Raw genomic sequence first — 23,465 nt, 5'->3', positions numbered from 1 at the left:
CGCTTAGGCAGCTAGTGGACGTCTAAGCAGATTAGATGGATTTAAGTAAATCTATTATATTTCGTATAAATAAATGTTTGTTTATACTTAAAATATATATAATTTTATTATGAACTGCAAAATAGAATGACATATATATTATGAAGTAATATAATATAATGAAAACATGGGAAACAAACATATAATGCGTGTTCATTTAAGTATTCAACAAATTTATTATAATTTATTAAAAGAAAAAAAATGTAAAATGAAAATTATTTGTTTTCTTTCTAAGTGAGTCTCAAACCTAGGTGAGTCTAGACGGGCTAAGCGTGCACCTCAACAGGTCTAGACGTCATTTCTTAGTTTTTAAATATCTAAACAATAATTAAAATAATGACCAGCTACCTAGAACTTAGACGGAACCTAAACGTCACTAGATGAAGATCTTTAGAACAGTGCATACGACTTCACTCATATTATAATAACATGTAATACCTACTGTTTGTGACAGTATAACAATCATACACCATTGTTGATACGCAGACAACCACGGCCCTAGATATCTTCTTGAACGTATTACGGGATAAAACTGAGGATAACGATAAGTCTCTTGGAGAGTTTAAAAGCCGAAAGGGGGAAGTTGACGGTTAAGATCTCCAACTCCTACTTCATCCGACGGTTCGCATCCCAAGTTCAACCTGTACTTTTATCATCTCTCTTTCTCTCTCTTCTGTGTCCCAAAAAGTTCCAACCTTTTGCCTCACAGCGCGATTGACGAAGCTCAAGAATTTCTATTTTTTTTATCGGATTGGGGGAATATAAAAACATGTTGTGTATATATATATGAACTTTTGAATTGGGAATTTTGAATTTCTAGGGTTTTTATTGGGATGTCGTCGGTCGAGTATTTACGTCCAACAATCCACAATAGGTTTTGCTTGAATTTGAATTTGAATGCGTATTACTCCCGCCATGGATTGGGATTCCTCCGCAGTCAATCGAGGGTTTTCAACCAGGAAGCGAGACGGTGCGTTTCGAACACGGCGGTGTTCCCTCTGGTCACGTTGTACGGACAGGGCGGCAGAGCTGTGCCAGTTTCGGACAGGTTCGGCGGCCTCTGGAGGAGCCACGGGGGGTTTCGGACGGTTAGGGCTTCGGCGAGCGGTCAGGACACAGATTCCGGGGAGAAGAGCGAGGCGAATGCGACGGAGAGCCAGGCGGTGAACAATAACCCGCCGAATTCGAACTCGCCGGCTTCTAATCGGCGGCGAGATAGTCATAAGAAAGAGAAATGGTGGTGGTCGAAAGGAGGGAAGTGGCGGTGGCAGCCGATAGTTCAGGCACAAGAAATTGGAATCTTGCTGTTACAATTGGGTATTGTTATTTTCGTTATGCGGTTGCTCCGGCCCGGAATTCCGTTACCCGGGTCGGAGCCAAGGACACCGACTACGTTCATTAGCGTGCCGTACAGTGATTTTTTGAGCAAGATTAATAGTAACCAGGTGCAGAAGGTTGAGGTTGATGGGGTTCATGTTATGTTTAAGTTGAAGTCTGCTCAGGGTGAGCAAGAAAGTGAAGTGAGTGTTGGTGGGGCGAGCAAGTTTCAGGAATCCGAGGCTTTGGTAAGAAGCGTGGCTCTGACGAAGAGGGTGGTTTACACGACGACAAGGCCAACTGATATCAAGACGCCATATGAGAAGATGCTTGAGAATGAGGTGGAGTTCGGGTCGCCAGATAAGCGGTCTGGTGGATTCTTTAACTCTGCAATGGTGAGTTTTTTTATCATTAGATACTGTGTGGTTTTTCTGCTGAAAAGATTATACTCACAAAAACAAGAAAAGATCAATTCTTGTGAACTAAGTAACCATTATTGGAAGTTAATTACTTAAGCTAATACGTGAATTATATTCGATTTTTTATGTGTAGGAGGACTGAGTGTAGTATTATGTTAATCCCAATGCATTAACTATTATAACCCGCAACCCCTATGTTTTAACATGTATTCTATTCGTAATACATTTCCTTTTCTGTTCGTGGGTGTGTTTTTGGATAGAAGTTAAAGATGTTTCATGCAAACAAGTTTTAATCTGTTGACTTGGCTATGCTCCTTGCAGATATCTTTGTTTTATGTTGCTGTGCTTGCATGGCTTCTCCACAGGTTCCCTGTAAACTTTACTCAGGTGCGAGCCAGCAGTGCTTTTTTCTTTCAACCCTTTGCCTCTTTCTTTTTTGTTTTTTGAAACTTGTTCTAGATGGTTCTCATTGAGTACATTCTTATGTACAGAAAACAGCCGGTCAGATTAGGAACAGGAAATCTGGGGGCTCTGCTGGTGCTAAAGCATCTGAACAAGGAGAAGCAATAACCTTTGCTGATGTTGCTGGCGTGGATGAGGCTAAAGAGGAGTTGGAAGAAATTGTGGTATGTTGGATGCTCCTCAGTTTACTTTGACATCACCAATGAATCATCAGAGTCTTTTAGAGGACCCTAAAGGCCTCCTACTGTTTTCTGAATTTTTATTTCAATTTTAATTATGCCAATGTTTACTGTCCAGGAATTTCTTCGGAATCCAGACAAATATATACGCCTTGGTGCTCGTCCTCCACGTGGAGTTCTCCTGGTGAGTTTTACCAAAGACCAGTTTATCTATGATGAATTAGACTTCGGAAACCAGGGAGTGGGAAGTCATAATGGTCTTAATTCAAATCTTAAGCATTTATTGTTGAAAGATGTGCCAACTATGGTGGGTCTTTCTCTTGGATATCTCCCATACCACAAGTTTTTTTTAGCATGGCTGCAGAACCGATAGGGAATTGACTCCACGTGTAGATAGGGTAACATAGAGCGCTACTACTCACGTATGGGTACTCTCTGTAATATCCTTTTGACACTTGATTTGCACTTGGTCTACTGTTAGGGTGTATTGTATCAATCGCCACCTGGTGAATCATATAGTTTTACCCTTGAATGGTCCCATTCACCGGTTGTAATTCAGTGCATTTCTGGAGGATTTGTAGAAGATGGCTTTGTTCTTTGTTTGTGTAATAACTAGTAAGCATGGCTTGTTTATCTTGCAGGTGGGTCTTCCTGGGACAGGTAAGACTCTTCTTGCCAAGGCTGTGGCTGGGGAAGCTGACGTGCCCTTTATAAGTTGCTCTGCTAGTGAGTTTGTAGAGTTGTATGTTGGCATGGGTGCCTCTCGTGTAAGGGATCTATTTGCACGGGCAAAAAAGGAGTCGCCATCTATAATATTTATTGATGAGGTATGGATATGGATAATGTAATTCTGTTGTGTAACTATCTTGATTCCTGGCCCATATATTTTTTAGTGGATTAGTTTCAGTATTTCTTCTTTTGCACAGATAGATGCTGTGGCAAAAAGCCGTGATGGAAAATTCCGTATTGTCAGCAATGATGAGCGAGAACAAACCTTGAATCAGTTGCTCACTGTAAGCTTTTGTCTGCACTTAGTTTTGAGTGTTTGGGTGATTTTGGCTACATGCCACTGACATTCATGTGTATGAATTCAAATGCAGGAGATGGATGGATTTGACAGCAGCTCTGCAGTTATTGTTCTTGGAGCAACTAATCGCGCAGATGTCTTAGACCCAGCACTTCGTCGACCAGGGAGATTTGATCGTGTGGTTATGGTTCGTAGTCCTTGTTTCTAGTATCTTTCTGAGTTTTAAATGATATGAAACCAAGCTTCACTTGGAAACATTGTGTTCCGCATATGTTTGTATATATGAATTTATATGCGAATGTACATAATCTTATATCACATTAAATCCTGTCTTTTCTCGTTAGGTGGAAACACCAGATAGGAGAGGAAGAGAGGAGATTCTAAAGGTGCATGCTACCCAAAAAGAACTTCCTTTGGCAAAAGATGTCTACCTTGGTGACATTGCTTCTATGACTACTGGCTTTACTGGGTATATGTTATTATTTGCTCATTCTTTAGTCTGTTTAAGATCTGCACTGAGTAGTAAATAATTAAACAAATGAAGAAAAAGTTATGCTTCTGACCTGTGCATTGGGAATGACGTTTCTGATATATATTCTGCAGGGCAGATCTCGCAAATTTGGTGAATGAAGCTGCTTTATTGGCTGGAAGACAAAGCAAGTTGGTTGTGGAAAAAATTGATTTTATTCAAGCTGTGGAGAGATCAATAGCTGTAAGTCTCTCTTTCCCTCTGTTATTTAGTTACACCTATTCTTGAATTATGATAAAAAAACTGTAATAAAATCATATATGACTATTTTTCAACCTTATTCATATGCTCCCAGCTGATTCCTGATATTAGAATTTCGTTTCTTGTCTTTCTTGAGCCGGTCTATGTTGTTGGTGCCTTAGGGTTTTTGTTTTATATTTGTACAACCCTTAGTCCACATTGTCTTCCTGATCCTCTGAAGTGTCTATACTTGTATGTTTCCTTTCCATAAATTCTTTAATGACCCAAGAGCTCCATTTCTTTGTTCTGGGTTTTTATTTTATTTATTTTCGTAAAACATGCTTCTTGGTGTATAATCTTGTTCATACCGTTCAATGACAGCATTTTTAAATCAAAGGTGTTCTTTTAATTAACTAGTAGAGAAACTTAGCCGAATTACTTGTTATAGGGTATAGAAAAGAAGACTGCCAAGTTGCAGGGAATTGAGAAGGCTGTTGTTGCACGACATGAAGCTGGTCATGCAGTAGTAGGGACTGCTGTTGCAAGTCTTCTTCCTGGACAGCCACGTGTTGAGGTGCATTTTGTAGAGATTTACTGAAAATACGTCTTATTTATTATTACGAATGAATCGATAAAAATAACTTGAAAATAATATGAGAAATTGTGAATAATTCAAGTCCTGCAGTAGCTCACTTATTAACTATCAATTTACATAAATATACTAATTATTTGCGTCTTTGTGTTATCAGAAATTGAGCATATTGCCAAGGTCGGGAGGGGCGTTGGGCTTTACTTATATTCCTCCAACAACTGAAGACAGATATTTACTCTTCATCGATGAGTTGCGTGGACGTTTGGTTACACTTCTTGGAGGACGTGCAGCAGAAGAATTTGTGTATTCAGGTCGTGTCTCAACGGGTGCACTCGATGATATACGACGAGCAACTGACATGGCATACAAAGCAGTAGCTGAGTATGGTCTCAATCAGAACATTGGCCCTGTGTCTATAGCAACACTTTCTGCTGGTGGAATGGATGAGTCTGGAGGAGGTGCTCCTTGGGGAAGGGATCAGGTCCAGTATATTTTTATTTTGTTTTTGTTTTTGAGTAAATTGATTGCTGTAAATACTGATCCTATAATGATAACAACAGGGGCGTCTTGTTGATCTTGTTCAAGGAGAGGTTAAAGCTTTGCTACAATCTGCCTTGGACATAGCTCTTTCGGTTGTACGTGCTAATCCTACTGTTTTGGAGGGCCTTGGTGCTCAGTTGGAAGGTGATATTTTGCTGCTTTGGTATTATTATATTGTTTCCTATGTTCTATAGTTTTATATAATTGAAGCCTTTTGCTATTCGGTTATGTGCACTAGTACTATTGTGGTAGCATCAAATTTGTGGAAACCAGCATGACACAAAAAGTGGCTATTAAATAAAATGAAGTTCAGCATGGTACAAAGAGTGGCTATTGAATAAAATGAAGTCCTGTTTCAGTTTAGTCTTTTGGCGTTTTGGACATTTAGCCATGTTGAAATTAGCTGTAAAATCAATCATAATCACTTGCAAATTTGTCGTGCTGGGACTTACACCGTGTAGTTATTATAGGCCTTGTTGATGAAAGATGCAAGTTCACAGTTGTGTTTGTTAGATTTTTCAGATTTTGTGTATCTATTGAGCTTAGGGACTCTCACATACAATAATATGCTCATAGTATTGGCAAATCTTGATCTTAGTGTGCAGACTGTGTGGTTTTTATTATAAATGTAACTCTGCAGTTATCATGGTATTCTGATAGTGTTTCTTGTTCAGAAAAAGAAAAGGTAGAAGGCGAAGAGCTACGGAAGTGGTTAAAATTGGTGGTTGCACCAACGGAACTGTCAATCTTCATTAGTGGCAAGCAAGATTATCTTCCCCCGTTGCAGACCATCGAGTCTCTTCTCCCATTGCAGACCGGCTCTTACTAACTACCATATGTTGTTATACTTATTCTCCTTGGTTTGAACTATGGAGTAGCTTACTGCTCTTTGTGCCGCTGTCCTGTCAGTGAATTCATCCTCTTTGTTGGCAGCAGCTCCCAGTTACAACTTGTATATTTTGGGTTCATTTTCTAACGAATGTGATCACGCTCTTTGTTTTACCTCACAATTCACCAGCCCAAGTTGCCCAACCAAAGAGAAGGGAAAGAAGCCGGAGAATAGTAACTGCACCCAAGCCTTCTCAAGTGTGTCGGTGTCACCCATATTAACTTCAGCACAACCGGGTTGGTGTCTGAAACTGTTGTACATTGACTGTTACTCAATTACACATGATCTGCCTATATGCAATGCTAATTGTTCATGAGTTGTATACGATAATTATTATACGAAAGATGTAATCTGCTCGTATATTGGTTCAAAAGTTCCGATGAATGGTGTGCATGTCATATTTTTGGTATTGGGATGGTACCCGCATTGTTGCCGGACAAAGAAAGTTTGCCCTAGGCTTGAACTCCGGTGGTGAGAAGCGGTACTGACCCAGGGGTATGCTAAAGTGGATTCAAAATCCAAGTACTGCAGGCATTGCGTCGGCAGTTTGATTTGTTGGTGGTTTCTGTTTTCGGTCATTGTTTTACCCTTGGGGTTAAGAAGTCTCTTTCGGTTTTTGATCTGACATCGAAGGAATTCTAGACATGGGAGAAGTCATTGTAATAGTATCTCAAGTCACTACGCACCGTCTCGTCGAATAGTTGTGGCAAGGGTAGAATACGGTCCAAATTAATTTGAGATGGGCAGAGATTGGTGATGGATATTATTGTCTGTAATCTTTATGCTTTGACATTTTGGAGTCCAAAAATATCAGCGTCCCTTTCTGAAAGAAACATAAGACTTTGGTGTTTATGGTTTTGGCCGAAGGAAGCAGAGGAACATCTTAACCTGCTGAAGGACCACTGTCCCCATATCTGTCTGTTTCCTTCCGTAATTTGAGTGTCCCATTCATTCACTTGTAACTTCAACTTTTCTCCACTACCAGTCCACTTTGTGACTAACGAAAATTCTTACTTTGGACTTTAGGCCATAGTTTATGAGCCATTTGTGTTGGTCAAATTTAAGGCGAGTCTTGACGCAACGGAAATGTTGTTTTTTTGTGATCGAAAGGTCATGGCTTCGAGTCCTGAAAACAGTTGTAAGACTGCGTACTATAGACCTCTTTCACAATCTTTGTAAACCAGGGAGCCTTGCCCCTTATATATTGATCAAATTTGATGATTCAATCCACAAGAACCCTAATGCAAACTAATTTACTTTAGGGATAATTTATAATGGAAAATAATCGGTTTCTTTTACCTGTAAAAAGTCATATGACAGTTTGATATATGTGCCTATTGTTCATTTTAATAATTTTAATAAATAATTTATATTTTCCAGATATGAAAGAATAACCTTTTACATATAAGAAAACAAAATGCTCGGTGAAGTAACATGAACAAAAAGTTTTGTACTTTCAGATATTAGAAAGGGAAAAATATTTTTTGTGCCCTTGTCCAAGGGAAATTGAAGTAGCAACAATAATAGTCTCCATATGTGGTTTGTGGACGATTGTAGATGCACGATGAGTTCACTAATAGAAAACATGGCATCAAAACACATGCAGTTGGCTAAGTAGATAGAAACTCAGATAGAGAACATTGAATTGAGATCCACTCCAGATCTTTGTATCTGGAGCTCGCGAATCAAAGAATTCGGACAATTTAATTTCAATCTTATGCCCCCATCCCATTAGTTCACTTAACAAAAACCTAAAATCTTGAACAGCTCGAATCTCTTTCTCTCTTTTGAAAATTAGGATTTCTCGGTTTGCAAACTCTGGACACAGAGATCCAGAGTGAATCTCATTCTGCGAATATTGACCATACATTAATGGCTGCATGGTGACCATATAGATTAGACGCAAAAAAAAAAAAAAAAAAAAAGAATGTTGGTATTCTAAAAGACACTTGTGAAATCAGTGGGAATAGCCAAATTTTCTACTAGTCGTTCTATGTTATATTCAATGGTTAAGAGTTATCCGCGATAATACGTTAATGGTTAAAAGCGTAATGTTAATAAGTGGCTGAGAACAAGAGCATATAACATGCATAATTAGCAAGTTGCTTAATAAGTAATGACTATTTCTAAACTCTAGTAGCTACTCTTTTATGTTTGGAGGCAAATGCCATATCTCTTTATGTACTCTCTGTCACCTTATGTTTTTGACACAATGTTTTATAATGTTTGCAGGAGAATTGACGTTAAACTGTGATGTAACAGAGAGTCTATGAAAAATCTCACTTTGAGAGAGTCCCTTATAGCATTTCTCTTATCCTTATTAAGCAATTATTCTTCATAATAATCTGCAGAAATTACAAGTTTTGTTGTTCAGGCTTGACACATTTTCTACTTCAATCGTTGTAATTTCAGTTTCAACAATTGGTCTTGTAATTCTGTTTGGTTAGCAATCCAAGTCGTGTAAATAAATCCAATATAATTAAGAAAACATACGAAATTGCTTATATTTTGGATTCATTGCAAACGTTTGGAGAGACAAAATTACGAAGTGATCTGCTTTCGTATACGGTGAGTTGTGTCTTTCAATGAAATTTATGATTCTTAACTTGATTGTAAACCAAACCAAAACATATATGACTGAAATTGCTAAAATTTGACAAGAACCAAACGAAGACACATAACCAAAGTTGAAGGACCTAAAGTAATTTGGAACATCTTACGTTGCCCCTTTCGAAAATTGAGAAGATCGCAACGTCGCACGTGAATGGTAAGGCCAAAAAAAGGCAGTTACATATTCATATGACATGCCAAATTTGTCAAGATGTTAATGAAAGACAGTTAGCCATACGCTCCTCATGAACAACTCCAAAGCATCCAACGAATCGTTGGAATAAAGTCACGATCAGCCATAACTTAATCATAAACTCACCAAACAGTTTTTAAATAATGTAATCACAAATTATATCATCGTCTCATTCCGTGTAATTATAGGATAATCTTAAACCATACGATATTTCAAAGTTGTCACACAATTTCACATGTTAGCATAAGACAGTTAGCCACACGCACTTCGTGAACAATCGCAAAGCATCCAAATTATACGTAACTATGAATTTGTTCGAACGGAGCCACCATGAGTCATAAATCTTAAACTCACTAAATAATTTTGAAGGAACTCTAGAAATTGGAATATGTAACTATAAATATATCTTCGTCCCATCATGTGTGATCAAATTTTAAAATTGAAACAAAGCAAAGATGGAGTGCCACTAAATTAATAAGTCATGTGTTTTAATTTTTTATTGAATTAAGAAGAATTCAGAAAATATCTGGCTAGAAAAATCACCTGGAGCCACGTAGTGTTGGCTTTCTGGTTACCTTCTGGAGCAAACACGAGGACACTGCTTTTTAACTCCCTATAAAATGCTACAACGTAATCTTAGGCAAGTGCTCAGGTTGTCATTGAAATTTTCAGTTGTGAGAGAGAGAACAAGATAAGCCTGTGAGAAGCCTTCCTTCTTCTACCAGCCCCAGGTTCCAGGTTCTTCCTTTCTCTCTCCTCTCTCTCTCTCTCGCTCTCTTCCAACATTTTCACTCTCATAATAATCCTTCTAGCTCACTTGGGCTGGTCTTAATTTTCTGTTTGGTTGCCTAGAAAGTTCAAGGTGCTTGTGAAACGAACACAAATTATCAAACTTTTAACGATTTTGGTTTCCTGCAAATTCAAACAATTTCTAATATCTGAGTGTTGAAGATAAATTGATTAAATTCTGATGCTTTTGTTTTGTTTTTGCATGCCTCACTGAAATTGTTCATTTCCTGAAATGGATGTGAAATTGTGAATAAAAATAGGAAATTGGTTGCATCTTGCCATGTTTTAGTTGCTTGTGGATTGACCTTTGATGTCCCAATTGTTTGCTGAATTCAGAAATGGCATCGGTGCATAGTGCCCTGACATCGGTTGTGTGCAAGAATGGCAGTCATTCTTCTGCAGCAAAGTTCCCAGCTACTACCTTCTTGCCCGGGTTTGATGCCGTGGGGCGTCCTTCAAGTCCGTTCAAGAAGGAAGTGTGCCTTAGTTCCCTGAGCTCAGTTGCTAAAGCTACACTAACCTTTGATCCCCCAGCAACCAATTCCGAGAAACCCAAACTACCAAGGCATACAGCCGATCCCGCTTCTCCTGATTTTCTGCCTCTTCCGTCCTTTGAACAATGTTTTCCCAAGAGCACAAAAGAACACAGGTCTATCTCTCTTTCTCTTCTTCCACTGCTTCATATGAATTAATTGGTCCAGAACTGCATAACTTGTTGGAGGTACATTTGTGAATTGGATTGTGGCGTACTGATGCGTGATTGCCCCTGCAGGGAAGTTGTTCACGAAGAAACTGGTCATGTGCTCAAAGTTCCCTTTCGACGAGTCCACCTGGCTGGGGATGAACCTCCATTTGACAACTATGACACCAGCGGTCCACAAAACATAAGCCCGCGCGTTGGTAAGCACAATAATTTTGTTTCAACGTATTTTTTTTGGTAGTCTTCCTCACCCTATGGAACTGAAACTTTGATTGAAAATTGTTATAATGTTCAGTTTTTATTACAATAATGTGGTTTCCACTAAAATGTCTTTCTATTGTATTGTGTTTCGGGCTTAAATTGGATTTCTTCATCCATTTTCTTGGTTGATGTTGATAACTAGGACTCCCTAAACTGCGGAAAGATTGGATTGAGAGGCGAGACAAATTAGGTGCACCAAGATACACTCAGATGTACTATGCTAAGCAGGGAATTATAACCGAGGAGATGTTGTACTGTGCTGCTCGTGAGAAGCTTGACCCAGAGTTTGTGAGATCAGAGGTGGCTCGTGGGCGGGCAATTATCCCTTCCAATAAGAAGCACTTGGAGCTGGAGCCAATGATCGTTGGGAGAAAATTTCTGGTCAAGGTCAATGCAAACATAGGAAACTCTGCTGTTGCCAGCTCTATCGAAGAGGAAGTTTATAAGGTCCAATGGGCAACGATGTGGGGTGCTGACACTGTCATGGATCTCTCTACAGGACGCCACATCCATGAGACCCGTGAGTGGATACTACGTAACTCCCCTGTGCCAGTAGGGACAGTACCCATTTATCAAGCGCTTGAAAAAGTGGACGGAATTGCAGAAAACCTGAACTGGGAAGTGTTCAGAGAAACTCTTATTGAACAAGCCGAGCAGGGTGTAGATTACTTCACCATCCATGCCGGGGTTCTACTGCGGTACATCCCACTAACAGCAAAGCGTATGACAGGAATTGTTTCACGAGGAGGATCCATTCATGCAAAGTGGTGCTTAGCTTATCACAAAGAGAATTTTGCTTATGAGCACTGGGATGACATACTCGACATCTGCAATCAATATGATGTCGCCCTGTCAATTGGTGATGGGCTGAGACCTGGTTCGATTTATGATGCTAATGACACTGCACAGTTTGCAGAGCTGTTAACTCAGGGAGAACTGACCCGAAGGGCATGGGAAAAGGATGTGCAGGTAATGAATGAAGGACCTGGACATGTTCCAATGCACAAGATTCCTGAAAACATGAAAAAACAGCTTGAATGGTGTAATGAAGCGCCCTTCTACACTCTTGGTCCTCTAACAACTGATATTGCTCCTGGATACGATCACATCACCTCTGCCATTGGTGCTGCCAACATTGGGGCTCTAGGCACTGCCCTTCTCTGTTACGTAACCCCTAAGGAGCACCTGGGATTGCCAAACCGGGATGATGTGAAGGCTGGAGTTATAGCATATAAGATAGCTGCTCATGCCGCTGATCTAGCCAAAGGTCATGCACATGCTCAAGCCTGGGATGATGCATTGAGCAAGGCAAGATTTGAGTTCCGGTGGATGGACCAGTTCGCCTTGTCACTAGACCCTATGACTGCCATGTCATTCCATGACGAAACCCTGCCAGCAGACGGTGCCAAGGTGGCCCATTTTTGCTCCATGTGCGGTCCAAAGTTCTGTTCAATGAAGATAACGGAGGATGTGAGGAAGTATGCTGAAGAGCATGGTTACGGGAGTGCTGAGGAAGCTGTGATCCGTGGAATGGATGCTATGAGTGCTGAGTTTCTTGCTGCCAAGAAAACTGTCAGCGGGGAACAGCATGGTGAAGTTGGAGGTGAAATTTACTTACCAGAAAGTTATATAAAAGCTGCCGAGAGGTGAAGGTCAGTAATTTCTTTTTATTAAATTTTATATTCTATAAAACTTGCGGAGAATTTAATTTACCATTGTAAAACCGTCAATTTCTGTACTTAAGCTGCATTCATAGGATGAATCGGTTTGAAGAAGAAATTTGCTATCGTGCATTCCATTATCTTCGTTTAGCAAATAGACCGCTCACATCTACGCTATTCTCATTATTTTGTTCATTTGTTCTACATCAGGAACAGTTGCAGGATCACGTGAATAACCAGATCAGTTTGACGACTCTGGAGGCTTTCGTGCATGATTGGCTTGTGCGCAGCGAGGTTTTCATTTTCATGTTATGGTATAGACATGGTTTGGTGTGTGTGAAATAATTCTTAATGCTCATGACATTATTGTTTTCTTGCTTGAGCTTGTGTTTCTCCGTAATAAAATGCTTTCCGTTCATATTACATCGATATTGTGTATATATTGTTGGCATCGTATTGACATAAAGGACGCACCAGGGGTGCCTGTATCTGCTCTAGCACTGGCCTCGTGGTTAGTATGCGAGGAGCAGGTCAGGCTGAGATAGTCCCTTCGAACCTGAACAGGTTAATGCCTGCGTAGGGAGTGTGCATCTCTTTTTCCTGTTTCTGTGCTTGCACAGGGAGGGAGAGCTTTCGTCCATGGTTCGTGCTAGCTGATAGCTTCATGGCCGAGCCAATCAGTCTGCACGGCTGGGAGTAACTGAGTGGCAATTCTATGATACAAAGAGGAAAACAGTGCCTATAACTCACCAGCTTCGATTATTTTCTTCTCTCGTCTATTGCAACTGGTTTATTCCTCAACACTTAGTTTTAAATTCACTGTACTTCAATTCGCCGAACTCGGTGCTAGATTCAAAAGCACTTTTAAAGAAAATTTTTTTGAGTTTCAAGAGCATTCGGAGTGCTTCCTGCAAGAAACAGTCGGTCGTTTTAAAAGCATTTCCAAATGAGCCCTGACTCGAGTCTTTCATGTGTTATAAAAGGGTTAGTTTTCCAAATTTCCTGTTAACAAATTTGGTTCAAGATCATATCCTTCGATACAAAATACTGAGAGAAACACCAAATAAGAGAGCTTAGCACTTTGTCACACATACAAAAAACCACAGAGACGAAGATAAATGTGCAAGAACATTGCGTTGGTAACAGTAATTCACGGGTAGTAATTTCCGCACTCCTTTTCTCCTCGTGCACTCGTCTGTGTCTTTCTAGCCCTTCGATTGAAAAATCCAGTGGAGAATGAAGGACAAAAGGAAGGAGGACTGCATAAGGAGAACAAGGGTGTGAAATCACTGCCCTAATTTACTCACAAAAGGGGTAACTAAACCAAATAGACACATTTGTATTGGATTTCATTTGCGAGTTTTACGACAAACACAAAAATGATGGACAGTGTTTCGAAACCAGCCTGCAACATGACTCGGTTGCAATCCTAACAAGGCATGGATAGTTGATCACACTGTTAGGGATGAACTGAGATGAAACCTCCTCATAGGTTAATCTGGGGGCCGAAAATATGTTAACAAAAACAGCTCTTTATCCGTCTCGTCACTCGGCTGCATCAGAACTCTCATCTGCAGCCGTCCCTGCAATCCAAAATCGAAAAACGAAACCAAATCAACACGAGGAAATTCGAAGAAAAGATCATCATCATCCTATACAACCTTTTCCTCTCCGTAAAATTACACAGAAAACCCATGACTGGTTCGATGTAAAAATGCGAGTAATGTTCGATACAAACTTGTTTCCGTAATCTAATCACCGATCATTTCCTACACGTCCCAGCCTGCAAGAATCAACGAATATGAGTTTGATAAAGAGAAACCACATTGCCCCCTGCACCAGAAATCCTGTATTCGCTTCCTCCGTCCATTAACATCGCACCCGAAATCCTGTATTTGATACATAAACAACCACATTGCACCTTGTCCTCGAGTTTCTATGTTCGTCTTCCCCCTCCCTAATATCGCTTGTTAGAAACAGAAAAACCACATTGCCCCGCAAACATTTTATCCTCCATGTCCGAAACTTGAACCAAATTAACCGCAGAATTGCTATCAATACGCATACATGGGTTGTGTTCTTAAGCTCAATTCAAGAAATTTCAATCAATGCTAAAAGACTGCAGCAAAAAACTAGTTCTACAAATGCAGATAAACGAAACAAACCCGAATCAAATCATATCAAACCAGCTTCAAAAAATGGCGTTAGAGACTTAACCTTCAACTTCAACTCCTCCTTCTTCTTCTTCTTCCTCCTCCTCGTCCTCCGTCTCGCCGTCGTAATCAACCCCGTACCTTGCATTCAGATAATCCACAATCTCCGGCGTCATGATCAACTTATCCGCATTCAAAATATCAAACAAATTCAAAGTCCTCGGCGTCAGCATCTTCAAAGTCCCAATATTTCTGCTCGAAAGCCTCACGTTGTTCGCCACTTCCGTCACCAGAAACGTCGTCTTCTCCTTCGGGTCCAAACCCCACCTCTTCATCGCCGCTATAAACTCCGTCGTCTTCGGCTTCTCAAGCTTCTCGAACTCGTCGCTGAAATCCTCCACCACGATCGTGTTCTCCGCGGCGCTCGCCACCGCCGTCGAAATCGCCAGCCGCTTCTCCTTCCGATTGATCTTGATGCTCCAATCCCTGGGCTTGGGTCCGAACACGACCCCTCCGCCGGGTCGTAGCGGGGTTCGAGTCGACCCCTGGCGGGCCCGACCCGTCTTCTTCTGCGGGTAAGGTTTTCTCCCTCCTCCGCTGACCTCCGCGCGGGTGAGGGTGGATGCTGTGCCGCGGCGCTTGTTCTGGAGGTCGGTGATGATGGCGCGGTGGACGACGGCGCGCGCGGTGTCGGGGAGCGCGGACTTGAGGTCGAGGAAAGTTTCCCCAACTTTGTCGCAGTGAAAGAGAGGACCGGGAGGGTGGCGAGCTCGGCGGAGACGGAGAGGGGTTTAGAGGTTTTGAGAGAATTTTTCGGTGCGAGGGCAGAGAGGGGTTTTTGGGAGGAGGAGGGGAGGAAGATTGAGGAGTTGAAGAAGGAGAGCGATGAGGGCGCTGCGGAGGTCGCCATTGTTGGAGAGCTGGAGCTGGAGCTCGAGTGAGAGAGAGTTTGTGACTGTGAGTGATGGTGTTGAAATTTGCTATCCACTACCGCTGCCTATCCGTTGGGTGCTAGGCGCGTCTTTGTATAAACGACGTGTCGTGGCAGTGCTTGGACCGGCCCACTTAAAAATCGAATCGTGCTTGGGCTGATCCGCTTGTACCTTCACTGAGTAAAGCAGTTACCCATGCGATATTCGAATTTCCTTCGCTATATATAACAGTTTCAGTTGTGGTATTAGAGAAGAATTAACATGGAATAAGTTCACAATCATCTGGTCCTGATCAAATGTTGTATTATCGTGTGTAAGTTTTTTATATATAGAGAGATTTTTCAATGTATCGAAACACTGCCCGCTACACTAAATGTCATAATATAATTAGTTAAAATTTTCTTTTAAAGTTATGAATCAGCTATATTATTACATTTAATGTACTGGACTACATTACCGGCATACAGACAAATTTATCCTGAACTTTTGCACCGTCTTTCAAAACCGGCTTAGTTCGCCAGAAAACAATGGGCCATAACACCACCTCAGTAAAACAATGGGCCAGGAGGGCCACGAGCCATTCTCCCCACTCTCCTTCGCATGACGCGTTAGTTAACTTCAAACAAATTTCAACTTCCTTGTCGACCTCGCAGTTCAGTTTCTGCACGGCCAAAGCTACAGCTTTTGCATTTGTCCTTCTTCAAATTATTCACTCTGGTTCCTCAAATCGTAAAATCGTCTGAAGAAAATAAAAAAGTTTCTGCCTTTCACACCCAGTCGGTGATTCGCCCTTTGGATTCATACGTTCTCTCAGTAAAAGAACTGGAATTTTGAGACATTGGAAATGGCGACCGACAGCAGCTCCCAAATCTACCACGAGCGGCAGAAGCTACAGTTTTGCCTCTTACATTCGCTCAACAATCTTTTCCAGGTAACCCTTTCAAAACCCATCTCTCTTTCCCTCTCTTTAATCTACTTCTTGTTTGAATTTTGTTTTTATTAGGAGAAAGGTAATAGAAGACTACCCCCTAATTATTTCTGCCCAAAACGATCATTCTGCTTTAATTTTATGATTTTAGACAACCTTAATGTGTATTTTTCGGTTTTAATTTGCTTATTTGATTTGAGTATTAAGTGGGTTTGATGCTAATTATCGAAAAAATGTTTGTAGAACAGAAAAAAGATGCATTTACTCGATCAAGCCTGAATGAGGTTGCTGAAAAACTTGTGCTTGAAGAACCCAACAAGGAAAAATGGACACCCTTTTCTGTGCTCTTTAAACCCCATCATAATTCACTCACCGGAAACTATGACATAAATGTGCTAATTGCTGCTTTAGAAGACAAGGGGAAGAATGTGGTTTGGCACGATCGGCGTAATGGGGCGTCTACGATTGATCTAGACGGGCCTGAAGATGCTAATTTGATGGGTGTTCTGCTTAATGTTCCGGTTAGAATGTTTGCCGGGTTATGGAAAAGTAGGCATTGGGTAACGTTGAGGAAGATTGGTGGGGTTTGGTACAATTTGGATAGTGATCTTGTTGCTCCTGAGGCCTTTGAAGATGCTGAAAAGGTTAGAGAATTCTTGGATTACATGATTGGACATGGTGGAGAAGTTTTGCTTGTTATGAATAATAAATAGTAATTTTCTTTTACTTGAATCAAAACATCCTTTTACTTGAATCAAAGTAATCTGATAGGATGTTCAAATGACTGTATATAAACTCTGCTTGTAACAAACTCAATTTTCAATCAGCTTAGAGAAGAAACAGTTTTGTTTCTTTTTCATTTCGGTTTGTTCCTATGCCCTGTGTGTATTCTGTTTCAGTCCTTAAGATTATTGAGGATATGTTGGAATTAATAGGATGATGCATTGGGTGGTAAGGATGCTACTAAATGATTTCTGTGCTTGCATATCTGGTCTTGAAAGGGCTTCTCCATTAATCTTGACGTGTTTGGTGGCTTCTGAGTTGATTTTTTCTTTTCTTTTTTTCTGAGGTGAAATGTTAGTAGTTGAGGGCAATGTTCTCATAGTAAACATCTGGATACTGATTTGAATAGACTGAGTTTGGTTTCAATGTGGATCATGTGCTTGACATGGTATAAGATATTTTTGCACAACATTTTGTGCGATATTGTGCATATTTGATCAAGAAATTGATTTCAGGTTGTCGCTAATCAGTATCGTTTGATGCTTGACTGATGATACATCTGAAAGGGAAAGTTTGGATGGATTTAGTGTGCTTTTTCCAAGTTTTGTTGACCACTTTCTTGCTCTGTAGAAAACAGAACTTAGTTTGGATCTTTAAGGGACCGTTTGTTAACCATTTCGATTTTAGTTTCCATTTTTTGGTTAGAGATAGAGGTTAAATAGAGGGGAGAAAGGCGGATACAGGAAATTGGTGGAAGGGATGCGCAAGAAATGGATACGGAATGGTACAGAATATAAAAATTAGAAACAATTATAGCTTTCACATTCAAGTTTTTGTTTCAGATATTCTCCTTCATTTCTCTCTCCCAACACTCTCCGTCCGCCGTTCTTCGGCCCTTTTCCCTTCATATCCTTCCCCTCGTCCTTGCCCCCTTTTCCCTTCATATCCCTCCCATCGTCCTTGCACAAGCAACGAAACTAAAACTTGTTGGGTTTTTTAGCCATGATGATTTGTCTTAAGTCTATTAGGAATTATAGTCTTTAGTGGATTAAATTGTTTTCCTAATTGAATTAGTATTTTTCCAATTGGAGTGATTTTTCCAATCGGAGTTGGTTTCTCGGAGAAGGATTTATAACTAGGTTCCAATTAGGATTAGTATTCCTTATTGAAGAATACCTTTATTATATCTATATGAAGAAGCTATTGCACGAGTTTTGAATTGGAGCAAAATAATAAGTTGTATACCACTCAATAGGTTAGAGTGAGAGAATATTGTAAGGACAAAGTGTGCGAGAGAAAAGAAAAGGATAAGAGTGTATTTTTTGTTCTTGTTATTTCAAGTTTTTCGTCAAGTCTTAATCAACGGGGTTTGGCAAGATTATTCTTTGTACTCATAATTGATATAGAGAAAGATTGTCGTTGATGCCCTGTGGACCTAGGCACATAGCTGAACCACGTTAATTCTTGGTGTGATCTGTCTTGGTTATTTTGCTTTCGGTTGTCCGAGTTTGTTTTGTTTTTCTCATCCTTAAACGCAATATCCACAACAAAACTAAAACAGAATGGTTACCAAATGGGCACCATAAGATGTTTAATGAAAAGTTGATGATCTAGACAGCTAGTGCATGTTATGTTATGATTTCAACGGGGTTTTAAAACTTGAGTGGTGTTCATCTTTGATATTATCTTAGTATATTGGAAGCTCTGCTTAATCTGTAAAGTATCCTAGTGCCCCACGACCATCTATATACCCTAATAACTTATGATGCACGGATTGCTTTAGAGATTCGAACAATGAATCAAAAGCACTTTAACACCAGCATGATGATTGCTGGTGTCTTCTTCCTTGCATCTTGTCAGATATCATTTTCGCCTTTCGATTTCTTCGTGATCAATCAACTTTTTTCGGGTTTTTGTTTCCCTCGGTTTTTCCTTTTTACAGTCCTCTTGCTGCATTCCCCTCTATAGCTCTACCCCCACCCTCACTCACTCAAAGAAAGATGAAAAGTTGTAAACTTTGGGGCTGTTAATGTTCTCCATTGTCTCACCAGACACTACCACTGCTATAAGCAGTAGATTTATAGAGTACACAAACTGAGGAAATAGAACTGTAAGCAGTCTTCTCCTAGTACCGACTTACTCGGGAGACAGTCTTTTAAGCTTTGTTTTTAGATCAAATCTAAGTCGATGTCTGGAACTCTATATTGATTGTAACAAGTTCACTTTAACAGAAATGAGGATGTGACTTGTGAATGTGTCATGCACAATGGCCTTAGGGAGAAAGTTATTAATCGACATCTGTATCTCTGTCTTTCTCACTCGTCACGTGACTATTCAAGTAAATAGGAGCACGTAGAAGACTCGTGTGAATGAAGGCACGAGTCTATGCAGAAACTTACTGGTGTGAACAATGCTGGAGTGCTAGTGTCACTTTCCGTCCATCCTATTTGTTTTTTGGTATTTTGTTGGTTGGAGGGGTCACTTTTTGACGCTTGCACGGAAAGATGCCTCACATTAGATCATGCTTTTGGTTACTGAGTTCTCTTTTCCTTTTTGGCATATCTTTTTGGCACTCTTCCATATACTCGGATTATAAGACTTATTCCCTACGAGCTCTCTATCAATTCAACTCGTATCTCGCTCGCTCTCGCTCTGTTTCTCTTTTCGGCCTGTAATTCTAGTATGGCAACAAGAGCCAATACCCAGGTGAGCCACAGAGAGTATGTAAAGAAGAGTCTTTATTTGAACCAAACTTCCACTAGGAGTGTTGTGCAAGACCAAAGGTTTGCTGACAGTTATGGATTCAGATTTTCTACATGGTCTGGATTCTTACCGATGAGTTTACTCAGAAAGCTGGCCGACAGGGTGGCGGGAACTCTATATTTGGGTATCGCACCTGTGAGGTCGAGGCCTTTGCGGAAGGACTCTTCATCTAGAAGATCGATGCCATTCGTGGCTCCTGTTGATTCTCATAGAGAAGAAGCCATTGAAGATTGCATTGAGTTCATCAACTCTTGTTCTCTTTCAAGATCAACTTCTACAGCCAAACATTCTCCTTAGATTTATGATGAGTTTCTGTTCCAACTATCGTTCTTATATAAATCAACTCTTAGTTTGTAACAAAAGAAACTCGAAAAACAAAGTTCATGGTATTGTACATAAGTTTGATGCATAAAATTGGAGAGCTCTGCCTATGCTGCTATGCATATGGTTATTGTTTGTAATTTGGTGTCCTTATGGCATAATGCAAAATTTCCAAGCGTTGCCTAGTGATGCAAACCCGAGAACAGTGACGTTCTAGAATTCATACAGCTGACCCACTTAGTAGAATAAGGCTTGGTTGTTGTTGCCAGCTGATGCAATGAATTAGTCTATTAGATGCTAACAAACTGCTAATTCTTCTAATTTTGACAAATTAAGTCCTTGAAGTAGTTTACAGGAGGTAACAAGATGAACATCGTAGAGGTCAAAATTTTTTGTTAGCGATTCCGTTTAAAGAATAGAGAAAACTTACCATCGGAGCTAAGGTGTCATCTGTGAAAATCAAGTTCGAACGTGCTTCGGAAAACAAAGAGAGGAAGACGATTACAGAAGCTCTAGGTTTTGTGAAGTCATCAAATAAGTACACATGTCCAGTGACTCTAGTCAGGCCGCTGTCACAAGGGGTGAGACCGTGAGATCCATGCATTGAGAGTTGCACTTACGCGGGCCAAATGGTATTCAAATACAAGAGGCTTGTTTGCTTGTGAGAGTGGTCGTGGTTGGTCAGGCAACCCCACTAAAATTTATCTCCTAAGGCATTCTACTAATCTTCACCACTTTGGTGGTGTGGGATTAGAATGTTAGGTTCTTTCTGATCACATGGTTTGGAGAGATCTTTCCAAATACCGGATATTGAAGCGGTACTTTACATGTCATAATTGAAGTAGAGAGAGGGCATGTGAAAATCATTTCTCACAGGGAAAACATCAACAGATCAGAACCCCATTTGCCACAATTTATTCTAATTTCCAAAATATATCATATATATTATCTACCTGCTGATCAAAAATGGATTAAAATGAAGATCTTTAGATGCAGAGGCAGGTGAAGAATTTAACATGCTTAACATGTTTCACAATGATCAATGAGTACAGAAAGCAAATTAGACACAGAATACTGCCTGAAATGATCAGTCCTTCTTGGCAAAAAGGCCTCCAAAGCCACCCTGCTTCTTCTTCGGCGGCACAACCACAGTGCCCTTGCTGCCGCTGACGGTACCATTCTTGTCCTCAACCTTCTTCAGGATTGGATCAACCTCAAGCAGCTGGTCCTCCTTCGCTAGCCCTCCGAGAATCCAATCAAACGGACCCTTCTCTTCTTTCCTTCCTCCCTTGGCCGCCGTTGCCGCGTACACTTGGCCGGTTGCTCTGCCAGTCACCACCGGAGGAAAGACCATTGTCAAGGAAGCCATGTTAAGCTTGTTTGAGTCTCTAGAGGAAAATGGTATGAAAGTTTGGAATGGTTGGGAGTGAATAAGAGGAGGGAAGCAAAGTGAGTAGGATAATGTATCCTCACTTTTTGTTTCAGTGAATGTGAGCCGCTGGATGGATTTTGTATGGTGACTTAGATTTGAATGGATTGTGTTTGTAGCACAAGCTCTCCACAAGTGTCTTATCCTCATTCCTCTAATATTTTTGGCCAATATTTTTGCTGCTGTCTGTAAATTCTACCAGGAGGAAGAATAAATAAAGGGTATTTTGTAAGATGAGGGATAGTTCTCCATGACGAGAAATTTTTTATTGTGACCGGAATACGGATGGTACACTACATGTTTTCATATAAATGGTGCAAAATTGTATTTTATAAGTTATTAACTTTTTAACACATATATCCTACCATTTGTATAGTGACACGTGATATACTATCCTGTGTTCCAATTACGTTGAAAAACCTCTCTTCAATTACATGGATTTGAATAGGACACGTGGCAGTACCATAACCTGCAGTTAGTGGAGACTAGAGTTTTAAAAGGGGCAAGTGGAGATGGTTAGCCAACTAGGTCTATTGGAGCTAAACGTTTAACAAACTAGGAAAACAATGCCTAAAAAGGATTGGAATTTGCATTCCATATGATTGCTGACATTTTTGGCATTGTTTGATGTCCAAGATTGAATAAAACTGAATGACTTACTAGATTCAATATGTTAAAGAAATAAATGAATGTTAATTTCTAAATCGCTAGATTAGTTAGTTATGAAAAGAAATTTAATTATATCCGGCCTCTCAAGATTTTTATAGAAATTAAAGGGATAAATGTTCTACACAGCTAATTCAATTTTAGCACCAAACGAGATCTTATAATTTGTGAGAGAGACGGCGATAACAACAAGAAGAAAAGTGGAAAAGGAGAGAGAGTGAAAATTGAATAGAGAAAATGAGAGAATTTTTGCACTGATGTAATTCTATGCTGATTTTCAAAAAAAAGAAAATATAAAAAATGTATTAAACATGTCACGCCTCTGGTCCACATAGGCACATAGTAACGTGGTATTCTCTTTGGGGCATGCCCCACTCAAAACAAGTCTTACCGATGTAGGTTGCACCTAACTTCACCTTTGCTAACCAAGACGATGTCAGATACCTAGTAACTAGCTAGTGTCCTCGCGCCCGCTCGTATATTGTACAGCGATACAGATTCCCGTACTCGTATCGTCAAGCATGGGGAACACTTATACAAGGTTATATGGACATAATTTTACACATAACCTATATTAGTAACTTGAAATGCCACACAGTGGTGAACTCGTTCAACCTTCCCTAGAAGCTGCAGTTAAACAGGCCCAAGTGTCAGAGTAGATTAAACTCGGGTTACGATGATGGCATGCCAAATAACTAGGTGAGAGTCGTGAGACCAGGCTAATAAATAGGCAGTGAAGAGTCATAGCATGCAAAGACGACTTACATGTAATGGGTATACCACTATAGTAGTGACCGGTGTCAATCATATAATATCATATGTAATAAATTTCTCACTACATGACGTTGTATTATTGACACAAAACGCCACAATGACTATATACCCGTGCTATATAAGTCCGTCTCCTAGCCTGTCGTGTGAGTTGAACAATGGGCAATGAAGAAGCCCTTGCCGTGAAGATTAGTGTGAGTGTGCTACCGTCAATAACCTTCCCCATAGGGAACGGTGTGAACAAGAAAATCATATCCATATGTGTGTAAAACAATGGGCATTGAGGAAGCCCTTGCCGTGTGGATTGGCGTGAGAAAAACCAAAACCAAAAACCAACCAGAACCAGCCCTATTTGACAAAAGTTCACCATGCATAGAATTTCTTTGACTTGC

General features: G+C 40.3%; 5 protein-coding genes across 8 annotated transcripts; 3 read left to right on the top strand and 2 right to left on the bottom strand.

Annotated features, from left to right (window-relative positions):
* The first annotated feature begins 397 nt into the window (after nt 1-397).
* LOC137742714 (ATP-dependent zinc metalloprotease FTSH 9, chloroplastic) lies at nt 398-6,546 on the top strand. Its single transcript, XM_068482653.2, has 13 exons — nt 398-1,751; nt 2,097-2,162; nt 2,267-2,401; nt 2,535-2,600; nt 3,058-3,243; nt 3,343-3,429; nt 3,517-3,630; nt 3,788-3,912; nt 4,047-4,155; nt 4,601-4,726; nt 4,902-5,225; nt 5,305-5,428; nt 5,959-6,546. Exons 1-13 carry the CDS (start codon nt 873-875, stop codon nt 6,111-6,113), a joined length of 2,496 nt encoding a protein of 831 aa, XP_068338754.2. The 5' UTR covers nt 398-872; the 3' UTR covers nt 6,114-6,546.
* A 2,991-nt stretch (nt 6,547-9,537) lies between these two features.
* On the top strand, nt 9,538-13,282 carry THIC (thiaminC). 4 transcript variants are annotated; one of them, XR_015953486.1, is made up of 6 exons: nt 9,538-9,714; nt 10,102-10,414; nt 10,538-10,665; nt 10,869-12,378; nt 12,598-12,701; nt 12,865-13,282. XR_015953486.1 is itself a non-coding variant. In XM_088680058.1 (5 exons), exons 2-4 carry the CDS (start codon nt 10,104-10,106, stop codon nt 12,374-12,376), a joined length of 1,947 nt encoding a protein of 648 aa, XP_088536184.1. In that variant the 5' UTR covers nt 9,538-9,714; nt 10,102-10,103; the 3' UTR covers nt 12,377-12,378; nt 12,598-12,810. The 4 variants fall into 4 exon arrangements, 2 of the variants coding, with proteins under 2 accessions (XP_088536184.1, XP_088536185.1); XR_015953487.1 differs by having other exon boundaries at nt 9,618-9,707; XM_088680058.1 differs by lacking the exon at nt 12,865-13,282 and having other exon boundaries at nt 12,598-12,810.
* A 420-nt stretch (nt 13,283-13,702) lies between these two features.
* LOC137742716 (large ribosomal subunit protein uL4c) lies at nt 13,703-15,539 on the bottom strand. Its single transcript, XM_068482654.2, is given in 3 exon segments — nt 13,703-13,970; nt 14,605-15,279; nt 15,282-15,539. Coding segments are annotated over 3 exon segments (882 nt in total). The 5' UTR covers nt 15,451-15,539; the 3' UTR covers nt 13,703-13,932.
* A 549-nt stretch (nt 15,540-16,088) lies between these two features.
* On the top strand, nt 16,089-17,262 carry JOSL (JOSEPHIN-like protein). The gene is made up of 2 exons (XM_068483542.2): nt 16,089-16,403; nt 16,649-17,262. Exons 1-2 carry the CDS (start codon nt 16,317-16,319, stop codon nt 17,111-17,113), a joined length of 552 nt encoding a protein of 183 aa, XP_068339643.1. The 5' UTR covers nt 16,089-16,316; the 3' UTR covers nt 17,114-17,262.
* A 3,835-nt stretch (nt 17,263-21,097) lies between these two features.
* On the bottom strand, nt 21,098-21,689 carry LOC137742290 (uncharacterized). Its single transcript, XM_068482120.2, has one exon. The coding sequence runs from the start codon at nt 21,574-21,576 to the stop codon at nt 21,295-21,297; it is 282 nt and encodes a 93-aa protein (XP_068338221.2). The 5' UTR covers nt 21,577-21,689; the 3' UTR covers nt 21,098-21,294.
* Nucleotides 21,690-23,465: the final 1,776 nt, after the last annotated feature.

Source organism: Pyrus communis, chromosome 11 (genome assembly GCF_041283825.1).
Source record: "Pyrus communis isolate YQ-2024b chromosome 11, ASM4128382v1, whole genome shotgun sequence".
Classification (NCBI taxonomy): domain Eukaryota; kingdom Viridiplantae; phylum Streptophyta; class Magnoliopsida; order Rosales; family Rosaceae; genus Pyrus; species Pyrus communis.
The sequence above is the reverse complement of the archived record's forward strand: the minus strand, read 5'-3'. Positions and strand labels throughout refer to the sequence as shown.